This window comes from Lynx rufus, unplaced genomic scaffold, assembly GCF_022079265.1.
Source record: "Lynx rufus isolate CCGP_SWC_20201006 ecotype Redwood Valley unplaced genomic scaffold, mLynRuf1.p SCAF_29, whole genome shotgun sequence".
Classification (NCBI taxonomy): domain Eukaryota; kingdom Metazoa; phylum Chordata; class Mammalia; order Carnivora; family Felidae; genus Lynx; species Lynx rufus.
In genome coordinates, this window is record NW_025814844.1 from 6,281,904 (window position 1) to 6,307,065 (window position 25,162).

At 36.7% G+C, this 25,162-nt stretch overlaps 1 protein-coding gene across 1 annotated transcript in view; it reads right to left on the minus strand.

The window, feature by feature from the left end:
- Positions 1-25,162, minus strand: part of NDUFV2 (NADH:ubiquinone oxidoreductase core subunit V2) — a 32,028-nt gene that overhangs the window by 5,857 nt on the left and 1,009 nt on the right. Inside the window, exons 2-6 of the mRNA XM_047090214.1 lie at positions 10,337-10,402; positions 8,449-8,511; positions 8,245-8,361; positions 5,340-5,508; positions 2,974-3,083 (exon numbers count right to left, since the gene is read on the minus strand). Of these exons, the coding sequence (XP_046946170.1) occupies positions 2,974-3,083; positions 5,340-5,508; positions 8,245-8,361; positions 8,449-8,511; positions 10,337-10,402 (525 nt within the window). The remainder of the gene's footprint in view (positions 1-2,973; positions 3,084-5,339; positions 5,509-8,244; positions 8,362-8,448; positions 8,512-10,336; positions 10,403-25,162) is intronic.

A 25,162-nucleotide genomic window follows, 5' to 3' on the forward strand; every position in this document is an offset into this window, starting at 1 on the left:
ACATCTTCTAAATAACACAATGTCACCACACCTGACAATAATTCTTTAATCAAATGTCAAGTCCATATTGAAAATCTACCCAACTATCCTCAAAATGTACTTCACAGCTGTTTTTTTTCCTAAGCAGGAGCCAATCAAAGTTTATGTGACTATTTCATTTTATCCACCAGTCAAACGAGTTCCAGAAAAGTTAACTGCCCTGGGGGCACCTGGCTGGCTCAGTTGGTAGAGCCTACAGTTATTTTTTTGTTTTATTTTGTTTATTTATTTTTGAGAGAAAGAGAGGGAGAGAGAGAATACCAAGCAGTCTCCATGCTATCAGCTTGAACCCACCAATGGTAAGATCATGACCTTAGCCGAAACCAAGAGTCAGACACTTAACCAACATAGCTACCCAAAGCATGCAGCTCTTGATCTCAGGGTCATGACTTCAAGCCCCACGTCAGGTATGCAGTCTACTTAAAATTAAAAAAAAAAAAAAAAAAAAAAAAGAATTTATCTTGCCAAAGACCATACCACTACTAAGTGAAAGAATCTTTATCTTTTGGATAAACCCACAGGCTATTATATTTAAACTTAGAGTGCTTCACACAAAGCCTTGACTGATTCCTGCAAATCAAGATCCTCTTTATTTTAAGTAAATTACAGAAATGTGGGAGAAGGAAAAACTGTTGCCATATTTTTAAAGGACTTTAAGTTTTATTTATTTAAATAATCTATCTCCACACCCCATGTGGGGCTCAAACTCACGACTTTGAGAGCCGGAGTCACACACTCTTCTGACTGAGCCAGCCAGGCACTCCAATGACTTTTTTTTAAGTATAGGGGATAAAGAAGGTAAGAAATTTGAATCTCTGATCATTAAAATGAAGAAAATCACAATAGAGAATGAGACCACTCTAGAAATCTAAACAAATTTTATCTCCATTAAAAAATAAAATTGTAGATTTCTATTGCAGGGACTATAGCAGATTAGCTATCCTGAATGACCCACCCCCCCAACTGTAACAACTAAAAATGCTAGATAAAATTAAAAAAACAAAAAATTGTAAATGTCATCAATATGCTGACAAGAAAGAAATACCCAGAGCCAAAAACTCAGTGAAAACCCAGGCAGCCAAGTGGAACACCAAGCAAACTTGGCTTCAGGGTTTCACAGTCCAGAGGGGCAAGAGACAAAGCCCCAAGCCACAAGAGACATGTCAACCACACAAAGTTAAGACCTTAAAAAGCTATTCCCTCAAGGGTAAACTAGAAATTAAACTGTCTCTCAAGAAGAACTCCTAGTCTAGAACCTTACACTTTGGGTAATAGTGGAGGGTATACAGAGGAGCTTTCTTTTGCAATAGTAGAATTTCTAGGAGCAAGAGAAAACCAAGGCAAATACCTTCTTGAAGAATCCATACTCACTCAGTGCAGGACTAAAAGAATTCCCATTAACAAGTTTCTAAGAAGTAGGAACTAACAAAATATTATGTATGAAAACCATTAAATATAATTAGATAGCAAGCAATCTTTTAAAAAGGTAACTAGAAAATTCCACATGGAGATTAATACTGTACTTCTAAAAGACACAGGCCAGGGGCGCCTGGGTGGCGCAGTCGGTTAAGCGTCCGACTTCAGCCAGGTCACGATCTCGTGGTCCGTGAGTTCGAGCCCCGCGTCAGGCTCTGGGCTGATGGCTCGGAGCCTGGAGCCTGTTTCCGATTCTGTGTCTCCCTCTCTCTGCCCCTCCCCCGTTCATGCTCTGTCTCTCTCTGTCCCAAAAATAAATAAACGTTGAAAAAAAAATAAAAAATAAAAAAATAAAAGACACAGGCCAAAGAAGAAATCAGAACATATATTTTAAAATATTTAGAACTAAATAATAAAAATATTACTTATCAAAACTTGTGAGATCCAGCAGTACTTAGAGGTCTGATACCATTTCTGTAAAATTTTTAAAAAGCAATATAGTATTGGGCCGCCTGGGTGGCTCAGTCGGTTAAGTGTCCAACTTCGGCTCAGGTCATGATCTCACAGTTTGTGAGCTTGAGCCCCACGCTGGGCTTTGTGCTGACAGCTCAGAGCCTGGAGCCTCCTTCGGATTCTGTGTCTCCCTCTCTCTCTGCCCCTCACCTGCTTGCTCGCTCACTCTTTCTCTTTCAAAAATAAATAAAACATTTTTAAAAATTAAAAAAAAAATAAGCAATATAGTATTATACATTAGTATGGCTGGATACATTACTCAAACAGTTTAAAAACATGTACAGGAAAAATATACACAATTTATGAAACTGGTTACCTCAGAATGAAAGGGAATATAGGATTTGGGGGGCTTAGGAGTGGCTTATCTGCATCTGGAACTTATTTCTACAAATAATAATGATGAGGATAAAAATAATAGTACCTAATATTAGAGTGGTAAAATATTATGTTATGTTTTGGTGGTTATTTTCTGTATTTCTATGTAAATTATTTTTCATAATTTATAATTTTTTAAAATTTGGCATTCTCTCCTAGAGTTAAATGCAAAAATGTTTAAAAATAATAATTTTTAAGAACCTTCTAGTAGACAACAATGTGGAAGTTAAAAACTGACATATTTTGTGCAAAGTTTTTCTAGTCTTTGCTTTTTTTTTAAGATGTGTTTTTTTTCATGTTTATTTATTTTGAGAAAGAGAGAGTGTGTGAGCGGGTGAGGGGCAGAAAGAAAGGGAAAGAGAGAATCCCAAGCTCTGCCTGGTGTGAGACTCATTACCTGAGCCGAAATCGAGTTGGACGCTTAACTGACTGAGCCACCCAGGCGCCTCCTCTATTCTTTGCTTTTTAATAAACTTGGAAAAAAAGAAAAAAAAACCCTTCTGGATAATTATGCCACCAGTTTCTTCTAAATGAATAATTCAGAAAATAATATCCACAGGATAGGAAATCAAATACTTAAAATTTAAAATATGGTATCATACTTTAATTTATATTAAATGGAATACTTACATAGTAGTTGTCATTTATTTGAACCATTGGTGCATTTACACAGGCCCCTAAACATTCCACCTCTATAAGAGTGAAAAGTTTATCAGGTGTCGTCTCCCCAACCTTTATTCCTAAAAATATAAATGACTGCTGTTAAGGACCAGGTTACCCTTTAATAGCAATATAGCTTAATAAAAAAACAACAACAAATTACAGTGGCATACAAAAAGTATTTAAGAACATTAAGTTTCTTAAAACAACTCTATATAATTATACTAGAATATGCAAGGATTTCTTTTTTTTTTTTTTATCTTTTTTATAATGTCTATTTTTTTTTTTTTAATTTTTTTTTTCAACGTTTATTTATTTTTGGGACAGAGAGAGACAGAGCATGAACGGGGGAGGGGCAGAAAGAGAGGGAGACACAGAATCGGAAACAGGCTCCAGGCTCTGAGCCATCAGCCCAGAGCCCGACGCGGGGCTCGAACTCACGGACCGCGAGATCGTGACCTGGCTGAAGCCGGACGCTTAACCGACTGCGCCACCCAGGCGCCCCTATAATGTCTATTTTTGAGACAGACAGAGTATGACTGGGGGAAGTGAAGAAAGAGAGGGAGACATAGAATCTGAAGCAGGAAGCAGGCTACAGGCTTCCAGCGAGCTGTTACCACAGAGCCTGATACAAGAGGGCTCAAACTCATGAACCAGGAGATCATGACCTGAGCGGATATTGGATGCTTAATTGACGGGGCCACGCAGGCGCCCCAGAACATTCAAGGATTTAAATGGACTTGTTCCTTTAAAAACAATCAAATTTCAGGGGACTCATCTCTACTGTCAGTTGTTATACAGCAGAGTATCAGAATATATTATTTTCATTTTGATTGTGATAATTAACCTACCAAAATCAGTCACACTGTCAGATTGGCAAAGACTCAGAAAATTGCTAATGTCAAAGACCATTAAAACTAAAAGGAGGGGCACCTGGGTGGCTCAGTTGGTTGAGCATCCGACTTCGGCTCAAGTCATGATCTCACAGTTCGTGAGTTCGAGCCCTGCGTCGGGCTTTGTGCTGACAGCTCAGAGCCTGGAGCCTGCTTCAGATTCTGTGTCTCCCTCTCTCTCTGCCCCTCCCCACTCATGCTCTGTCTCTCTCTGTCTCAAAACAAAAACAAAAACAAAAACAAAAAAAACCTAAAAGGAAAACAGGTACTCTCATATCTTTAGGGAAGGCATTTTGGCAAAATATAGTAAAATCTGACCCAGCAATTCTACTTCTTGTAAACAACCTCAGTATATATAATAGGACAAGTATGCAAAGATATGTATGCATGAAAGTAATTGCAGAATAACTTATAATAGAGAAATGAGGCAGACATACATATGTTATAGCCAAAATAAAGTACAAAAGACAAAGACATTTATGTTTTTAATAATGAAAATAAGTAAAACAAAATCTAAAACTAATATACACAACTATTATCAGAATTTGTACATTAGAGGGGGCGCCTGGGTGGCTTGGTCGGTTAAGTGTCCGACTTCGGCTCAGGTCATGATCTCACGGTCCGTGAGTTCGAGCCCCGCGTCAGGCTCTGTGCTGACAGCTCAGAGCCTGGAGCCTGTTTCAGATTCTGTGTCTCCCTCTCTCTCTGCCCCTCCCCTGTCCATGCTCTGTCTCTCTCTGTCTCAAAAAAATAAATAAACGTTAAAAAAAAAAAAAAGAATTTGTACAGTAGAATTTGTACATTAGAGGGTGGGATTTTGAGCAGACTTCAGCTTTCTGTGTTACATACTTCAATACAACCCAACTAAAGTAACTAAACTGTTACTTTATATTCAGTAACAAGATAAAAGTATCCCTCCTTTTACTTCCTTTGATTTTCAGTTATTAATGCAGCAATGGCAGTTTGTATGGAAAAATGCCCTTTTAATTTTGTAAATGCTATCATAATAATACTTCAAGTACTTCCAAGCAGAAAATACTTCAAATTTCCCTTCCCAAGACATTCTTACTATTTTCTTATCTTATTTGTTCCAAGACTCATTTGGAAGAATACAAGGACAATGCAGTCACTTTTTTATGTACCACATGCTATTATTACACAATGACTGAAATTTAATTTTTAACAATGAAAACTTTAAACTCCCCACAAGCTTTTCCAACATGCTTAATGATTACAGGAAAAGAAGAAAACTCAACTTTGAGGCCGAGAACTAAGGAAAAATATAAAATAAGAATAAATAAAGGTGGGCAACCACAGTAAGACAAAAATTTACTGATGAAAAGTACATATCCAGTACGATGGCAAACACTGGAAAACTTAAGTAGAAATGGGTCAAATCTAGAAAGACAATTCTATTTTTCATTAAAGTTATGTGTCCCATACCAAGCTTTTTCTGGATGGCCTCCAGTATGCTGTCAGAGTTTCGAAGCATGCAAGGTGTAGTAGTGCAGACCTGAATGTGATACTTTCCAACTGGCTTTCGATTATACATCGTATAAAAAGTTGCTACTTCATATACTCTCATTGGAGGTACCTGTAAAACTTCCGCAACCTAAAATATTAGGAAATTTTAAGATGGTATAATTACAATGTTTATTAATTGAATCTTAGGTATGTTGTAAAGCACATAAAGTCACTATTGCTTCAATTTGCTAAAAACACGAAAGTTCTTCTGAGGCAGAAGAAACATATATATATAAACTTATATATTTTCACCAATTTTTTCAAAAAGTCTTGATGTTACTGGTGATGTACAATGCATGCAAATGGTATGGCAACACAAAAAAGGGCAAGAATCAAAGCTCACCTATTAGCCTATCTTGATTTATATATCTACACGCTTATATACACACAAAGCTCACATACATACACATACGTTAAGTCTCCAGAAAATCTAAAACACAACTTCTACTTCTAATCAAGACACTCTTTACAAAAATCTTATGGACTAGTACTTCCCAACTCTTCACATCAAGGTATTTAGCAAATATGTATTGACACAGTGAGGTTCAGGACCAAGGGATTCATTGTCTAAGCACAACTCTCTTGGTCAGAGCAAGTCTGTTAATGAAAACAAGGTTGTTTTAGTTGTTTGCTAGGGATAGTCTACATACAGTCTGTCATGACTACCATCCTGGTTACAACTTTCCAGGTGATCTAATATCATTTAATCTATCAGGTCTTAAGATTTGCTATCTGGCATTCTTAAAAAAATTACGCATATATCCATGTTTTGACATGAAAGAGGAGTTTGTTAAATAGCATTTCAGATGACAAATATGTTGAACTTTCTCATATTAGAAAATCTAAAGGATATGTATTCTCAAAAGACATATAATCATGGCTCACTAGTGAAAGATAAGTAGCTGTGCTAAATTTAATTTGGGGATACTAAACCAGGTATGTACCTCTGAAACTGGGAGCCCTCTCAGAACACACATGCTAGAGCCTGAAAATACACAGTGTTCCTGGAACCCTACCACTGATGCTAACTTGAAAGAGCTCCCCTGGGAAGACTGCTGTGCATCTCCCTACACTCTAGTGATGGTTAAAGAACTAACATGTGAGCTTCTGGATTTTGTTTTGGTTCTAAGATTGGGCTTTTTCTTTGGGGGCTAGGGGGTAAGAGAGTAAAGAAACAACAATATTAAAAGTCTCAAATGTAAAATGGAATTTGATTCTATCCTCTGTACACTTTCCTGCCTCTCACACATACACATTCAATTCTAAATAGAACAGGACAATATTTGTGAGATGTTCTCACATTAGTTCTCATTTATTTTACTCTGCTAAGCTTGCCATTCAGCAAGACTTCCAACACAACTCCTATTATTAAAAATGTGAATTTTGGGGGTGCCTGGAAGGCTCAGTTGGTAGAACATGCAAGTCTTGATCTCAGGGTGGTTAAGTTTGAGCCCCACAGTGATGTAGAGATTACTTGAAAAAACATAATCTTTAACAATGTGAATTTTTGCAAAAAAAAAAAAGCATCATCTATGGTTAGAAACACACCTAAATCATTATTTAGAATGTTGGCTATAATACAAAACAGTGTTAAGTAATTTAAAAAATACCCAAAGAGGCATGTGATTTATTGGGGAAAAAACCCACCTGACTATATTTTACCAAGTACAGTACCAACCAAACTTGCTTTGTAACATTTTTCATAGTCAAAAAAAACAAAAAAATATAAAACTAAAGGTCCATAACCATGTTAGAGTACTGTACAAAGCAAATAAGCAATATGAACTGAATCTAAAATTTGTATATGGGATTCCAACAAATCACTGAAGACATTCCTGTTCTCTAAGAAAGATGATAATGGTCTATTCTAATAGACCAAATAAAATTTAGAAGGTGAAAAGAGGAATGAAGTATAGCAGAATCTCTGCCAATACTCAGTCAAGCAGAAAATGCAATGAACTGGAAATGTTCAGTCCCAACTCTATCACTTAGGAATCATAACATAATAATTTAAAGAGATCTACCCTAGTTCAAAATCTTCACTGTACATAAGGAAGTAAGTCTACAGAAAAGTCAGATCTCTTAGCTCGAAGTCAAATATACTTTCCATTATATTACACTGGCTTATTATTTGTGAGATTCTCATAAGAATCAAATAATATATGATTTTGTATGGTACTTCATAAACTATACACTGTAGCATAATACCACAAAAATTTAATTAATACAGTGTAAGTGTAAAATGTGGATAACTGTTGAAACAGCTCATCAGAAAAAAATTAATCTTAAAATATGTATGAACAGGTTAACTTCCTTTAAATGGGTCACCCATAGCATTTTTGTAAGTTGCTGATTATTAAGCATAGGGTGCCATCAAGTGTCATAAATATGATGTCATAAACACTGATATAAATCTTTATTAAAGCCTACAGCCAAAGATAAAAACTAATAAAAAGATTCATATTAGGTATGAAAGATCAGATCTTTTTCTCTACAATTTTAGTGTTTAATACATTGATTTTCAGAATACCTTGAGAGCAAATTATACACATGTGGGATCTTTTTATCTTTATTATGGTCATTTAAGAGAAAAAAGAGAAAGCTACTGTGACTATAATGCCTCTACTATTTCTTGCAAGGATAAAAAGCTCTCCATGTTATTAAGAGAACCAACAAAACCACAAATTTGAGGAAACAAATGATTAAAAAGGCTTCAAACTCCTAGATTCTGACACTAATAATCATCAGAGGAATTTCTACATAAGGAAGAAATTCTTACACAGTCTCTTCTCTTTTCAAACTAAGGCAAAAATGAATTCGGTACCTTGTTCATGGCAGAGATGGGCAGCCATCCATTCTGTCTTTGGGCTAAATCCAGGACTGGAAGCACAGCTGCTGCTTTATGTCCTTCTGGATAGTTTCCTACAATTGCCTCTATCCTCTGTATCAAAGAAAAAGCACCTGTTTCCATACATTTGGAAGATACTAAATATTTTGTAAATTAATCATAATGTTAATTTTGTCATACCTTATAGTTTTCTGGTGTGAAATCAAATGGAGTATCTGGGTTATTCTCAGGAGTATCTCTGTGCTATACAAAGGAAAAAAAAGTTTTTCAAAATTACCTCAAAAGTGTTAACAGCTTTATTACTATACTACTACTGATCATTTAATCTCTTCACTTTAGTGGCATCTGGGTTGGTCAGTCAGTTAAGTGTCTGACTCTTGATTTCGGCTCAGGTCATGATCTCACAGCTCATGCGTTCAAGCCCCGCATTGGGCTTTGCACTGACTGTGCAGAGCCTGCTTGGGATTCTCTCTCTCTGCCCCTCCCTGATGCTCCCTCTCTCAAAAACAAAAACAAAAAAACCAAAACAAAACAAAAAAACAACAACAAAAAAACCTTTAATCTCTTTGCTTTAATTCCACTATAACATATATCAATCTATCCTTGCATCAAAAAGAATGGCTAATTATTAAATATGCATTTGAGGAGTATGATTAATAAAAGTAATGTTAACAGAATTTAAGAGAACTAGCTTTAGAACCAAAATCAAAAAAAAACAAAACAAAAAACAAGTGTTATCCAACTTGATTAGAGAATATAATCTTTTTAAGTTGACGTATTTATTTTGAGAAAGAGAGAGAGAATGAATCCCACGCAGGCTCCACACTGTCAGTGCAGAGCCCAACGTGGGGCTTGAACTCACAAACTATGAGATCATGACCAGAGCTGAAACCAAGAGTTGTGCATTCAACTGACTGAGCCACCTAGGCAACCCGAGAATAGAATCTTCTAATGTAATTACCAAAACAAACAAAGTGCTGGAACGCTTATAAAATTAAGACACAAAATTCTTAGTGTGAACATAACTTGCATTGTTCCAAAAGAATTTATCAGATTATCAAAAGGACCCACTACTTCAGGGAAGGTACAAAAGCACCATCTCTTCCCCACATAACAGAAACTAGCCAGTGGCAAGCAGCTTTATTTCTTCTCCGTAAAAAGAGCAGGCCCTCTTCAAAAACTGACAAGAAATGGCATGTCAACAGGAAATCAAATGAGTCACACTGAGATTAACACTTACATCAATTAATGTTTAGTATGTACAGTGAACAAAGAACTGTATCCCTTATGCTAACTCTCAAAGTTCTGCTTTTTTAAGGATATAAAAGAAGAAAGAAAATGGAAACTTTGGACAATGATCTCAAATATGTGGCAAATTTTATGTTTCTAGACAAACAAAATATAAAGCAGGAATCAACTCAATGGTATTGCTAACTCACTTACTAGGATTCAGCCTGGAAATAACTCAGTTAATAAAACTATACCACTAACTCAAAATCATCCTACAAATCCACCAAATTGCCTTTAAACAACACAAAATCCCTGAAAATCATGCCTTGTCACAGAAAGGAGAAACATCTCTCTTTTACTTGTACAACTAAGCTGGGGAGTTCACTGGCCTCTACCTGGAGTTAAACCCTGTAAAGCAAAAATATAAAGGCAACCACTAATGTATTCACTGTATTACTAAAGTCCATGAGTTTCAAACTGGAACCACTTTGGGATTCCCCAAGTTGCAGCCATACAATCTTTATTCAGCCAATATGACTGATTTTTAAGAACCCGAAGTGAGACTAGAAATCTTGTTAGGGCTCATAGTAATTTCATCAAAAAATAATCTACATTCTTATTCCCAGAGTTGCCCTGGTGTCAATTTAAACTTGAGAGGTTCAACTGCAATCACACAACTTTTGAGATGTAATGAATTCAATTAGCTATATTTAAATCACCACCTTGGCCAGCATATACCAAAGACACTGGTGTTTTAAGATACTTCTGATTATCACAATAGATTTACCCAAATTTCCAAAAGTCTTTCCATTCTGAAGAAATCAGAGTAATTACTTACAACAAATAAGGCTCCTCCAGCTCCATTTTGCACAGCTGTCTTATGTAAATTCCTTATATGTCTTCCCTAAAATTTCAAGAAAGTTTCGTAAGTCATAAGCCTTAATAAATTTTCAGGAGTAAATACTTTAAGATCCATAATTAAAAATAGAATCAACTTATATAAGTAAAAGATCTTAGGAGATATGGCCTACTGTGCTACACCCTGCCTATCTCTATCTCAGAAGTACAAGGAAACGGAGACCCAAGAAAAGGTTATTAACTTGCCTAAGGTCACACATGCGTCCATGGAAGAACTAGGTCCACAACCCGTATCTCTTGGAGTCATGTATCCTTTCTACTGGACTCTTTTTGGCATGCATTGAGAAAGTTAGTGTTCCATTAACTTACAGCCTTTCACTTTTGTCTGAATCAAGTTGGGTGCCAGCTTTAATAAACATGTTTTCATTCTGTACAAATGAGTCATATACTATGCACAAATGAGTCAAGTGTGTCCCCCTTTTTCGATTCTTTGCTGAATTAGTTTACAAACTCTAGCCATAAAGTTTCAGAGAGCTGCTTATGATGCTATGCAGTGACCATAGTCAATTGTTTTAGAAGAAATCCATTTGATTACTTTCTGTTGCATTTCATTTCTCTTTGCCCTATTGCTCCCCACAACACCCCTACCCTCCCCACAGCCACCAAAAGCAATTCAACAACTATTCAGGAATCCTCTGATTTCTGAGTTCTACTTATCACAAAGATGGTAGAACACTGGATTAAATCAAGCATGGAACTAGCGAAGAGTTGAACAATTCAAAGAAAGCAAATACAAAAGAAGTAAAAGCAGTGATGTATAACACAATCATGTATTTAAACTATCCTAGGTCCAAATATTGAAGTTGAAGAAATGTTTATGTAAACACTTGTTTAATTAACAAAAGATCCAAGTACAGAATGTGAGACACAGGTATAAAATACAGGGGTGAATACCAGTTTCAGGGTAATGGGAGAAGAAGGGGAGAATTTGATTGGCTAAATGGTATACAAGGGGGCTTCAACTCTTGTTTTTGTTTTCTTTCTTAGGCAGTAAATGGATACACAGTGTTTATTCTTTTTTGTGTCTTAAACACATACAACTTGAAAAAAAAAATCAAGGAGATAGTTTAGGTTCTTATACTTTTATTCAAATTCTCCTCAACTGCTCCAGGGTCAACCTGTGAATTACACACAAGGTTATGCTTATATCCCTAATTTGCCTGTCCATAAAACTGAGATAGATAAACATAAAACCAAGGTCACATTCCCAAGCAATACTGTTAAAAACAACATCAACATAAGGCTTTAAAAAATTAACTGAAACTAAAGTTTAGGAAATAGAACCTGCCGTCACTTTAGCTGAGATTTTTTTTTTTTAATTTTTTTTTTTCAACGTTTATTTTATTTTTGGGACAGAGAGAGACAGAGCATGAACGGGGGAGGGGCAGAGAGAGAGGGAGACACAGAATCCGAAACAGGCTCCAGGCTCTGAGCCATCAGCCCAGAGCCTGACGCGGGGCTCGAACTCATGGACCGCGAGATCGTGACCTGGCTGAAGTCGGACGCTTAACCGACTGCGCCACCCAGGCGCCCCTAGCTGAGATTTTTTTAAATCAAAGAACAATTTTTACAGAGTAACATTAGTGAATTACTTAACTAAATTTGGAGGGAAAACAAAGGATTTCATAATAAAGTAAGGAAGGATTAAGAGAATGGAGGGGCACCTGGGTGGCTCAGTTAGTTAAGCCATCAACTCTTGACTCTTGATTTCAGCTCAGGTCATGATCTCACAGTCCTGAGGGTTCTGAAATGGAGTAGGCTCTGAGCTGGATGTGCTGCCTGCTTAAGATTCTCTCCCTCTCTCCCCCTGTCCTTCCCCCACTTGTGTTCTCTCTCAAAAAAAAAAAATTAATTAATTTAAAAAAATTTTAAAAATGCTTAAGAGAATGGAAAGCATCCAGTCCCCTCTTTTCCTAACTTCCGAACTATTTTACTGTCTCTTTACCCACTCCCTCAGGGTAGGTTGTCCTCAGGGCTCAGCTCTGTCCTAGGTTCTGTTCTCCATTGATCTTTTGCCCCTGAAGAGCTTATTTATTCTCATCTATGAACTCCATGCTGATGATTCTTGAATCATTCTTGGCAAAAAATTAACAGCCTGAAGAGATCATAAACACATATAAACCAATGAGAAAAATGAGTATACATGAACAGAAATGTCAACATAATTTTAATGAACTAGTAATCTAAAACATGCATTTTTAAATGAGAGAATATTTGCAGCTATCAAATTAGCAATGATTTTTTTTCAAAGATAATAATTCTGTTGAGCACATGGAGGAATGGGCATGCTTATACATTAGGTAAAAATTGGTAACAGTCTTTTAGGAGAACAAATTGACATAGTATATGGACAGACTAAAGAAAGTTTCCATCTTTTAACTTAGTAATTCTACTTTTAGAATTTTATCCTAAAAAATAGTATAAAATGAGGATAAAAGTTTATAGAGAAATATATTCTCTGTATTGTTACAGGAAAATACAAACGCCAAAAAGGCCAACATAGAGATCTTTTAAATAAATATTAATAATTCCAACAAAAATATTATTTAAAAAAATTTGTTTCCTATTTGAGAGAATGCACACGTGAGCATGAGCAGGGGAGAGGGTGAGAGAGAGAGAGAGAGAGACAGACAGACAGACAGAGACAGAGAGAGACTATCCCAAGCAGGCTCCATGCTCAGCACAGAGACCAACGCTGGGGGGCGGGGGGAGGAGGGGGTATCATGACCTGAGCCAAATCAAGACACTCAACCTACTAAGCCACCCAGGTGCCCCCCCAAAATCATATTATGTTGCTACCAAAAATCATATTTCCTAAAAATAATGACACTGAAAGATGTATTTGTGCCACAATCGTAACTAGAAAACATCAGAGTTAAATGAAATAAAAAAGCATAAACTACCATCCCAATTATATTCAATATAGACACTAAAAGACTGGAAGGCCGTAACAATTTAAGGTGCTTATCTGTCATTATTATAACAAGATTATAAGAAACTTTTACTTTCATATTCTATTTTTTATATTTTTCTCCATTTTCCATGCTTCCTATTCAGTATGGATTGACAAACAAAATATCTTACTAAAAACAAAACATTCATCAAGTATAAAATGAAACTTAACACCTCTACCGTTAATCCTATTTATCTTTCCAACTTCCCTATATATTACCAAATTAAACACCACCAATCTCTAAGTTAAAATAGCTTCAGTTTGGGGTCAATATTTGATCCCTTCCTCATTATTCCAGGATCTGCCACACAACTTTACTTAAAATGAATAATACAGAGGAAAAAAAAGAAAAGAAAAATGCAGAGATAATCTTGAAAATCAGTCTGGTCTCTGGGGCTATGTAGCTACATACTGGAAAATCTGGGGCTATGTAGCTATATATTGGAAAATCTATTTTGAGGCACTGTCTGGCTGACCTGTAATTCTGGATGTGCACATGAGTTTATACACAAACACACACACAGACACTTCTACCCAAAATTACGTGTTTTAAAGTCCAAATCATTGAAAGCAGACTACTGATTGAGGTCAGGAAAAAAGGAGCTACTTTAAAGAAAAAAACCACTGGAGTTTCAGATTAAAAAGAAATTTTTTTTAGGGGCGCCTGGGTGGCTCAGTTGGTTAAGCGTCTGACTTTGGCTCAGGTCATGAGTTCAAGCCCCGTGTCGGGCTCTGTGCTGACAGCTCAGAGCCTGGAGCCTGCTTCAGATTCTGTGTCTCCCTCTCTCTCTGTTCCTCTCCCACTCGCACTCTCTCTCTCTCTCTCTCTCTCAAAAATAAATAAAGATTAAAAAACATTTTTTTAAATTTTTTTAAATTTGGGTTTAAATCACCACTCTGTCACTTACTAACATGTGACTTTACACAAATCGCTTGATATTTTTAAGCCTCAATTTCTGCACCTATATAAAACAGGAATGTTTTGAGGTTCAAATAATAGTTTCTCTGAAAGCACTATATAACCTCTTAAAGCATTATCACATCTGCTTAGCTGATATGGGGATAAAACATTTAATAAGTGAGGAATGGAAGATTTAAATACAACTGCATTTTAAGAACTAAACAGATTTTAAAATTGCACTTGGTTAGCTGACTCTAACTCAAGAGGCACTGTCACAAAAGGACAGATTACGGAGAGCTTCCTGAATATCCACATAATTATTTTTATTATTTATAGCCACATAAGACTATCAATTTTTCTAGTGAAAATATAAATGCTTAAAAAATACTATCTCCTCCCTCATGACTGAAATTAATATAAAAATCTTTTTTTTTTTCCTAAGTGGAAGGAGGAAGAAGCAGTAGTACTGGTAGACAATTTTTCATGGGTGTGGGTTTTTCTGCACATCTCTGCACATGAGCAGAGGCACTAGCCATTAACAGCTTTCATTCCACGCTATCTTTTCAAGGATTTTTGTAGAGAATATCTCCCTCTTGGGCAAAGGTTGGGCAAGTGCTCTTGTAACTGGGGTTGGGTTCCTCAGTTGTGAGGTACAGCATTCGCCCAGGCTGTTCCATGTCACTCCCATGGGATGTGAGGGTGAAGGAAAACCAATTCTAACACGAAGCTTATGCTGGCTGCTATGCCGAGTATTAAAGTCCTCTGTCTCTGACCCAAGAGTCTCAGTCAGATCCATTAAACTGAGGCAGGTTAACTTGTTAGCTAGCAGATATGGTAAAATCTCAAGAGCCTTCACAGTTCTTGACAAGAAAAATCAAAATATACAAATATGCCAGTCTGCATGTCCCACTAATTTTTCAAAATATAGAAAATATTATAAAAGAGAGAATGAATACAGTGGTATTACAAAAGAAACCAGTAACAGTGGCTGTCTCTGAAGAGGGGGATCAAGGATGTGGAGTAGGGAAGGAAATTTACCCTTTAATATACACAATGTATTTTATACATTCACAATATATATCCTTGTACCTCTATTCTTTAATATATATTTTATACTTACTATAATATATATATCCTTGCATACCATTTGAATTTTTTGCCATGTATATATTTCATATATTTCATATTTTCATATACATTTCAACTTTTAAAAATGAATAAAGTCTTTAGTCTTTTTTTCTCTCTTACTTTCACCACTCTATTTCAGACATTATTTCAGGTCTGTGCATTACTCTAATAGCTTTCTAGCTGACTCTTCCCCTAATCAACCTGCTTAACGTCATCAAACTAATCGTTAAAATACCACTTCCTTATGGTGGTCAGGATATGAAAAAAGGACAAATACAAACAGGAAGTATCAATTCCATTGTTTCTAAAAGCCACATTTTCCACATTCTAACATCTCAGGAATTGGGATCATCACTGGTACTTAATATTCTATAAATATACCACATACAGAGAGACAATAGCCAACTGGTTAAAAGCCCAACTCCACAGCCACTTTCCTCTTCTGTAAAAAGGGAATAACAGTACATACTTCATAGCATTATTGTAATGATTAGAAGAGATAATCCATGCAAAGTGCTTAATATGCTTCCTACATATAGTAAGTACTATGTTAGTGTTACCTATCATTAGCTATTTTTATAGTAGTACTATATGTCAGGCACTAAGCTTTTTTACACATTTTACACATTTAATTCTTACAACTTTCATGCAAGATGGGTATTATTTCAAGAAAATACAGATTTAAATGAGTTATGAAAACTTCTCATAACTAATTATTGGTAGAACAAGCATTAAATCTTAGGTCTAATGCCTACAAGGTTATGGCCTTATTATCAGCCACTTGAATGGAACTATTTGATGAAATCAGAGCTCTAGAAGAACAGAGTAAATCTAGGAAATCAGAGTTTAAGAAAACCAGGAATGCATCCATACACAGGGAGACAGATTAGAAATGAAAAGACCTGCCTCCTCCATTGGCTCACCACGTTCCCATTTAGAGACTGAGGGATATATGTATGTTCTTTATTTAAAACAAGCTATTTAGGGGCGCCTGGGTGGCGCAGTCGGTTAAGGGTCCGACTTCAGCCAGGTCACGATCTCGCGGTCCGTGAGTTCGAGCCCCGCGTCAGGCTCTGGGCTGATGGCTCAGAGCCTGGAGCCTGTTTCGGATTCTGTGTCTCCCTCTCTCTCTGCCCCTCCCCCGTTCATGCTCTGTCTCTCTCTGTCCCAAAAATAAATAAACGTTGGAAAAAAAAAAATTTTAAACAAGCTATTTACTGTTTTAAAAGCCTTTTTTGGGGGCGCCTGGGTGGCGCAGTCGGTTAAGCGTCCGACTTCAGCCAGGTCACGATCTCGCGGTCCGTGAGTTCGAGCCCCGCGTCGGGCTCTGGGCTGATGGCTCAGAGCCTGGAGCCTGTTTCCGATTCTGTGTCTCCCTCTCTCTCTGCCCCTCCCCCGTTCATGCTCTGTCTCTCTCTGTCCCAAAAATAAATAAACGTTGAAAAAAAAAAAAAATTTTAAAAAAAAAATAAAAGCCTTTTTTGAAAAAAAAAAAACAGTAAATGCCACTCTTCTGTTCCTATAAAAAACCTAAATATGTGTGTGTGTGTGTATTAGCATAGCATTTGAGCAACTTAATTTCGATGTCTGAAGCCAACTTCAAGGTAGTAGAAAAAAGGCTCAGATAATTTGTTTATAAAACAATAAACCAAGTGAAATAGGGTAAACTGATAAATATTAGCCCTTATCAAGTTAGCAAGTGGCCATTTTCAAAGCTACCCTGTTTTTTGAGATGTTTAAAAGCTTCATCTATTTTATATTCATTATAACATCCACATCAGACACTTGCAATAAAGGAATAAATAAGATATGAAAAGTCTGAATTAACATCTTTGCACTAGTTAATAAACCATTTGATTTTAGTTTCACCTTGGAATGAAGAGGTATTCCAGGACCCATTATCGGTCTTAAAACTAGACTTAGCTAGGCTGGACTGATTTGAAGAGTAAGCAGAGATTCCCCCCTTAGAGTCTACTCTTTTCACCAGACTAGAGTCTGGCTTCTCACTGAACTCTGAAGTATCTATGCTTCAATGAATTCCATTTGAATACAGTGAACACCAGTTGAAAATTCAAGTAACTTTTTTTAAAATAGACAAGAACATAATTTGACATATAGCTCAGAATTAATAGTGGGCTTCGATTCTAGCTTATTCTTTTTTCAGAGTGTTGAAACACTTCTGAAGAAGGAACAGAGAGGATTTACAGCAAATAGTGGCAGTGTTTTCCTTGAATTCAACTCAAGTGGCTTTGTGTTAAGTATACTTCAACACACTTTTTTTCACTGACTCCTCAAAAATCTATGGTTAGTTATTATTATTTCCTTTTTACTTTTAAAGAAACTTAGGCTCAGAAACCGTAACCTGCCTTGGAGTTTGAGCCCAAGCCTTTTGGATTTAAGTCCTCAGCTTGATTAGCCCTTCCCTTTTTAATCACTATTTGTAGCTCAAAATGACGATAATTTAAATTTGACACTCTTCCACCCACTCCCCAAGAACAGAATCTTTCATGGGCCCTACATTTGTCTTTTTAGTTTCTCCTGTTGCTCAAACATTAACAATATCCACTCTGTTCACTTTTCAGTTCTATCAGACATTTGCACTTTAAAAGGCCACATCCAGCCAGAGGAACTTAATAAAGGACAAGGAAGCTGCAAGACAAAACTGACAGAATCAGTAACCTAATTAGTTAGAAAGACAGGACTAAGGTCAGGCAATAGAAAAAATGTTTTCCTTTATTAGCAACCAATTCAGGCAAGGAATATACGTTTCACACTACCCTGAATATTTAGATTAAATCCACAATATATGTGTGCACCAGCGGGGGGGGGGGGTCACAACTCACATGTGAAACATCTGGTAAAGGGAAACTGATATTGGCTCCCAATGTACTTTCTTCCCATTGTTCACCGATTATCTACTCACCTATTACCTACAGCCTCCCTCACTGCCAGCTTAAGCAAAAGCCATTTCTTTCAGCTGTCTAGAGCAAAGACATGCAGAGAAAACAAAAAGCTCCCAAGAGCTTTATGTATAATATACTCAGAGTAGGAATTCCCTACATTTTAAAGTTTTCAATCCATTTGGGTTTAATAAAGTAGATGATGGATGAGCTAATAGTAACTGTGAAATCTATTTCAAGGATAGTGATAATAAATACAAGTGCTAACTCTGCATCAAATACGTGCTACAAACTTCACAAATGCTGTAATTCATTTACTTCTCCCAGCAACCCCTACCATATAGGTATTATTATCATCCCCAGTTTTACAGATGTGGAAACTAAGGTGCAAAGAACAAAAGAAAAAACTTTTCCTAGATCACACAGCTAAATAAATGAAAAGCCAAACATAAGTTTTCCTGACTACTAAAATTAAGTTTTGTTAATATTTTCAACTATACATGGGAGGGCTCTTACAAATGTCTTCCAAATAAAATTCCATCAATAATTTAAAAATGTTAATTCAGATTAAAGAAATCGGATTTTTCTAGCACTGTATAAGAGAATTAACAAGCAAAATTTGGCCAAATTATGTAACAGAAAAGCTACCCAAAAAGCCCAGGTATTACAGGAGCATTACAGATTAAAATAACCATATCAATAGCAACAATACTATCTATCCTGACCATAAATTAAACAAAGCACTCTTTAAACATGTAAAATCCAATGTGGATATAAGCAACACTCAAATATTCTAACAATAGGGATACTTCCTAGAAATGAAATATCCAAGTATCATTTTAGCCAGCAGACCTAGGTTCAGTCACACCTTTGCCAATTCTAGTATGGTAACTTTGGGCAAGTCACTCTACCTCTCCATAACTAAGCGTGCTTACCTATAAAATCACAGCAATACCTATCTTAAACTGTTAAAGATGAAATGAGATGAAATATTTAGCAAAGTATCATTATAAGTACTCGTGTACTGGCCACTATCATTATTATCATTATTATTATTACTGGAACTTTAATTAAACAGTAACACTCCCAATTTCCCATTATCTTTTCTTCTTGTGCTCCATTAAAATGAAGGAAATAAAATGGCCAAGCTATAGGCCTCAATAATTACAAAAACAAATAAGACCCTAAATAATTACAAGTTGACTGTAGGAGCAAACATTCATTTTCAAAAGGTTAAGTGATTTGAAGAGCTTTGGGCCTAAAGAATTAACTGGTAAGGGGTGCCTAGGTGGCTCAGTCAGTTAAGCGTACAACTCTTGATTTCGGCTCAGGTCATGATCTCAATGGTTCGCAAGTTAGGGGCCCCTGTCCAGCTTTGTGCGGACAGCTCAGACCTGCTTGGGATTCTCTCTCTCCCCCTCTCTCTGCCCTCTCTCCTTCTCTCTCTCAAAATAAATAAATAAACATTAAAAAAAAAAGAATTGGTAAAACCTAAGCACAATTTTTTTTTTGTTTAATTTGAAAATCAAATAAACATGAACAAATGCTCTGTAAATATAAGTTGTCTTATTTTCTAGTCTTAGGGACTAATACTCAGACAAGCATATATTGTTTAAAATTTAGTAAACCTATGACCGGGTGGAGCTCAAGTATGTATTTTTTTTTTTTTACACTTTTATTTATTTATTTTGAGAGAGCAAGTGCATGCATGAGAGCAGTGGAGGGGCAGAGAGAGAGGCAGACAGAGTCCCAAGCAGACTCCACACAGGGCTCCATCTCATGACCATGAGATCTTGACCTGAACCAATGACGGATACTCAACCAACTGAGCTACCCAGGTGCCCCCAAAGTAGGTGTATTTATTTATTTTAGAGAAAGAGATTGAGAGCAAGCAGAAGAGCAGAGAGAGACAGACAGGGAGAGAGAATCTCAAGCAGGCTCCACACTGTCAGCACAGAGCCCAATATGGGGCTCCAATTCTTGAACCTTGAGATCATGACCTGAGCCGAAATCAAGTTGGACGCTTAACTGACTGAGCATGCAGGTGCCACAAGTATGTTTATTTTTAAAGCATCATAGACGATTCTTTTTTTTTTTTTAATTTTTTTAACGTTTATTTATTTTTGAGACAGAGAGACAGAGCATAGAGACGATTCCTTTAATCAAGTTTGGGATTTACTGCTTTAGAGTATATGGCATCTATATCCTAACATGCAGATGATGGATTTTCTGAATGGTCTTCAAAATTTAAGGATGCCAAGAACAAGAAATGCTAGGCTATCTTTTCCAACCCAGAACCTCTGGAAGTACTGAGGGATATTAAGGAATATTTTAGTCAGTGATGATAAGGAACTATCATGGTATCTCCTTAGGAACAAAATTGCACCCATCATGACCAAAGTTAACCTCTTATTCTTATCCCCTCCACTCTCTTCCTTTAAGTACAGTGAAATCACCCCTGGTTTCTGATCACACTGACAAACTATTCTACTATTATAGCATCTATAAAACTTAAATCTTCACCAAACACGCCAATTTCCCTTGGTAAATTTGAGCAACTTAAGAAAAGTAAATTTAAAAGAAGAAACAAAAAATAGGACTTGCAAACAAACCCAGTTCAGGCTCCTACTACTGTGTAATTTGGGGCATATTTGTCTGGGAATCATCAGCTGTCTCATGTACAAAATGGGATAACACCCAGAAAAGTATCCCACGTATAAGGCATTTTCCCTCTCCACCAACAAGGCAAAGAAAAAGTGTGTTTAAATGTTAAATCTTTAGTGCTTGTTGAATGAAAAAAATCTCCTGCAACCAATTTATAACAGGTTTCCTGATCTGACTCAAAAACTAGTGGGTGAGTCAAGGTTTCTCAATGGAAAACCAGACTGACATGGTCAATGAACCTATTATTTATTACCCAATGTACTGAGCTGTTATTAAACAGTATGCAAAGATAAGGGAAGTACAGCTATTTATATCTTTGAAATGAAGACTGAGTTTACATCTCCAATATAAAAGATCTGAATTTGTAGTATGCAGTAGTGGTCTATTAAACCTCACTGAATAAACAAAAATTTTGCCTATTTTCTCTTTCCCCTGAAGTGTTTAAGGCCATGGCAGGCAGAGTAATAGTGCCCCCCAAATACCCATTTCCTAATCCTGGAAAGCTGTGAATGTATTAGTATGCATAGCAAGAGAGAAATATGGTTGCAGATGGAATTAAGATTACTAATTAGTTGACCTAAAAATAGGGAGATTCCTATTCTGGATTATCAGGGCCCTTTAAATGTGAAAGAGGGAACAAAGTTAGAGAAGGATATGTCACAAATGATGGAAGCAGGGTCAGTGATGCAACAGCTTAACCTGCCTTTGCTGGCTTTGAAGATGGAAGAAAGGAGCCATGAGCCAACAAATAAGGGCAGCTTTTTCTAGGAGCTAGAAAAGTCAAAATAATGGCTTGTCCCCTACAGTATTCCAATAGCTCTGCCAACACCTTGATTTTAGCCCAGTGAGATCCATGTCAAACTTTTAATTTACACAATCATAAGACAATAAATCTGTGTTATGTCACTAAGTTTATGGTAATTTGTAATAGTAGCAATAAAAACACTAATACAAATGCCTTTTTTGTTGTTGTTGTTAAAGAACTCCTTTAGAGTCCTTGAGTCAAAATGGAGATACCCTGGGACACTGCAAAATCAGGTTTAATGATCTCTAATGAAATGAGAAAACAGTCCATTCTACAAAACTTAAAGTTTAGAAAGAAAAATGCCACTAGTAGAAGGAGGTTCTACTTCTAGAGTGGCTGAGTAGATATTATCAGGCCAAACCACTAACAACTATAAACACTGGGCAAATTATTTTTAAAAAACCAAAACACTTTCTGAAGGCACTGGAAAACAACCAAATGCAGGAAGACACCAAAGGGAGTCTATACTTAGAAGAAGCCAATGAAGGTTTTTTTGCTTTACACTCTATATCTATCTTTTAGCCTAAAAGCAGGCCCACAGGCCTGTGCTGGGCAACTAAAACCAAAAGAGAAAACCTGCAGTCTTAATGACTTGAAGACCCACAGAACAGTATGGGACAACAGGCATGGGAAAGTGCGAAATCCCAGAAAAGTAAGCCAGAGAGAAGCCCCATTCCGTTGGCTGACCCCAAGGCCTGCGTGCACATGGGGCCAACTCCAGGCAGCCCAGCTAAAAGAACTGAACCAGTATTTGAGGTGCTGCCTACAAGGGAGCTGGATTATAGTTCAAGTTCAATTGAGTTAACAGCCTGCACAGCAAACACTTATGGAGAAATTAGAAAAATTGAGAGTCTCTATGATTTATTGTTCACAATGTCCAGGATACAATTCAAAATTACTCAACAGCCCATTTTTAAAAGAGAAGGCAGTAAATGGAGATTACCACACAACAATTTCAAAACTCTTACACCCATGTTTGAAAAAAAAAAAAACACTTCAATGAACAAAAAAATCGAATAGACACTATAAAAAAGAACCAAATGAAAATTCTGAAATTGAAAAAAAATTTCTAAAACTGAAAATACAATCCTTGAAAATGCCACTCACTCCTACTGAAGTGGTGGCTTGGAAATGAAGCAGTGATGAGCTCCAAAGTGGTGTCAACAACTCAAAAGCCATGGAAAATTACTGAAGAGAATAAGCCTATTCTGACTATTTACTACTCCATAATTCACATTTTTTAGGCAATTCTTGATAATCAAAGTGTTACTGTACTTTTTACAGAAGACTTCAAGAGATTAAGAAATATGGTTCATGGTCACACAACTATGGTCTTGTAGGCACTTCTAGACAGTACTGTTATGGGTATTTTTAAATCAATGATGAACTCAAGTCTGTGGCTGAAGAAATTAATGCAGCAGAAATTGTAACAGAATAAGCAATTTCTTTGAAAATGTAAAGGGTTTCCTTAATGGTTTCTTTTTTAAGAAACAACCTTTATTAAAAGGCACCTCTTTACTCGCACATTTCCTAGGTCATTCTGATATTACACTATTTGGAAAAGGACCTGGTTATATAAGTTATAGAACATCCTCACAATGGAATGCTATGCAGCATTAAAAATGACAGTATACGGGGCGCCTGGGTGGCGCAGTCGGTTAAGCGTCCGACTTCAGCCAGGTCACGATCTCGCGGTCCGGGAGTTCGAGCCCCGCGTCGGGCTCTGGGCTGATGGCTCAGAGCCTGGAGCCTGTTTCCGATTCTGTGTCTCCCTCTCTCTCTGCCCCTCCCCCGTTCATGCTCTGTCTCTCTCTGTCCCAAAAATAAATAAACGTTGAAAAAAAAAAAATTAAAAAAAAAAAAATGACAGTATAGGGGCGCCTGGGTGGCTCACTTGGTTAAGCGGCCGACTTTGGCTCAGGTCAGGATCTCACGGTCTGTGAGTTCGAGCCCCGCATCGGGCTCTGTGCTGACAGCTTGGAGCCTGGAGCCTGTTTCGGATTCTGTGTCTCCCTCTCTCTGCTCCTCCCCTGTTCATGCTCTGTCTCTCTCTGTCTCAAAAATAAACAAACATTAAAAAAAAAATGACAGTATAGAAATGTCTACTGGTAAGGAAAGTGGATCAACAATGTTTTTATGGGAAAAAAACAGGCTACATAACAATGTGAACAATACCATCAATTTTTACTGTAAGGTCTCTCAATTCTAGACACAAAAATGTTCACATTTTGGTTATTTCCAGGTTGATGAGATTATGGGTAATTTTTATTTTTTGAGCTTATTCTGTTTGCTGTTCCCAAAATCATGTTTTCCCTACGATGTATTACTTGTGTAATGAAATCAAACATAAATCAAATCATCAGGCTATACACCTTAAACTTACACAGAGATGTGTCAATTATTGTTCAGTAAAACTGGGGAAAAAAAGAAAAACTTAATGATTCATCAAGTCAACAAATATTTATTGTGCACATACTACATGCCAGGTAATATTTGTACAAATAAAAAACTGTTGCAGAAACATAAAATTTGATTGAAATTTCTTCCACTACCTGAAGATATTCTTCAATTTTCACCTATAGCCCTTTCCCTCAAAACCTGGAGAAAATCTATCTGTACTCTTAATTCTAGCCTTTCTACTAGTAGACAAGGTCTACTTCATCACCTCTCACCTGGGGTTCTGCAAGAGCCTGTTTATCTATTTCACCTCCCTGCCTCTGGCTCCTGGCAAATGTATTCCCTCACTCCATCCAGTCATCTATCCAATACGGGGAAACCTGGCCATGACCCTCTGCTTCTCTAAAATCCTTCACTGACTCCACACTGCTTCCAACATAAAGCCAAATTCTATGGCACGGCATGCAAGGAGCTCCAACACCTGGGCCCTATCCACCTCTTATTTCATCTCTGGATTCACCTTACTTCCAACAATGGAGTCCAGCAACACTGCTTGAGGCTTCCTATAGGCACCAAGTTTTTTCTTGCCAACTATCAATAGTTTTTTCTGATGTTGTCCTTTCCATCTAGAATATCTCCTCACCGATGTTAGTATTGCCTCTAGAAAAAATCTTATACCACCTTCAAACCAAATTGACTTTATTCATATCTCTTAACACTGTACGATATTTACCTTAAAGTTTCAACTCCGCAAGAACAGGGACTAAGTCTGTTTATCCGTAATATAGCGAAATAGTACCAACTATTAGATTCAGAATGTGAACATTTAACAGTGCTTGGCACATGAAAAGTAATCACCAAATGTTACTTATCACTATTATCCACGCTGTTCCTGCAGCCCAGCAGTGAAGTCGAACCTCAAATGTTTACTGAACGACTAAACTCTGCAAATTGGAATATTCCTCCCGTTTTACGACCAAGAAAACTAAGTGCAGGAA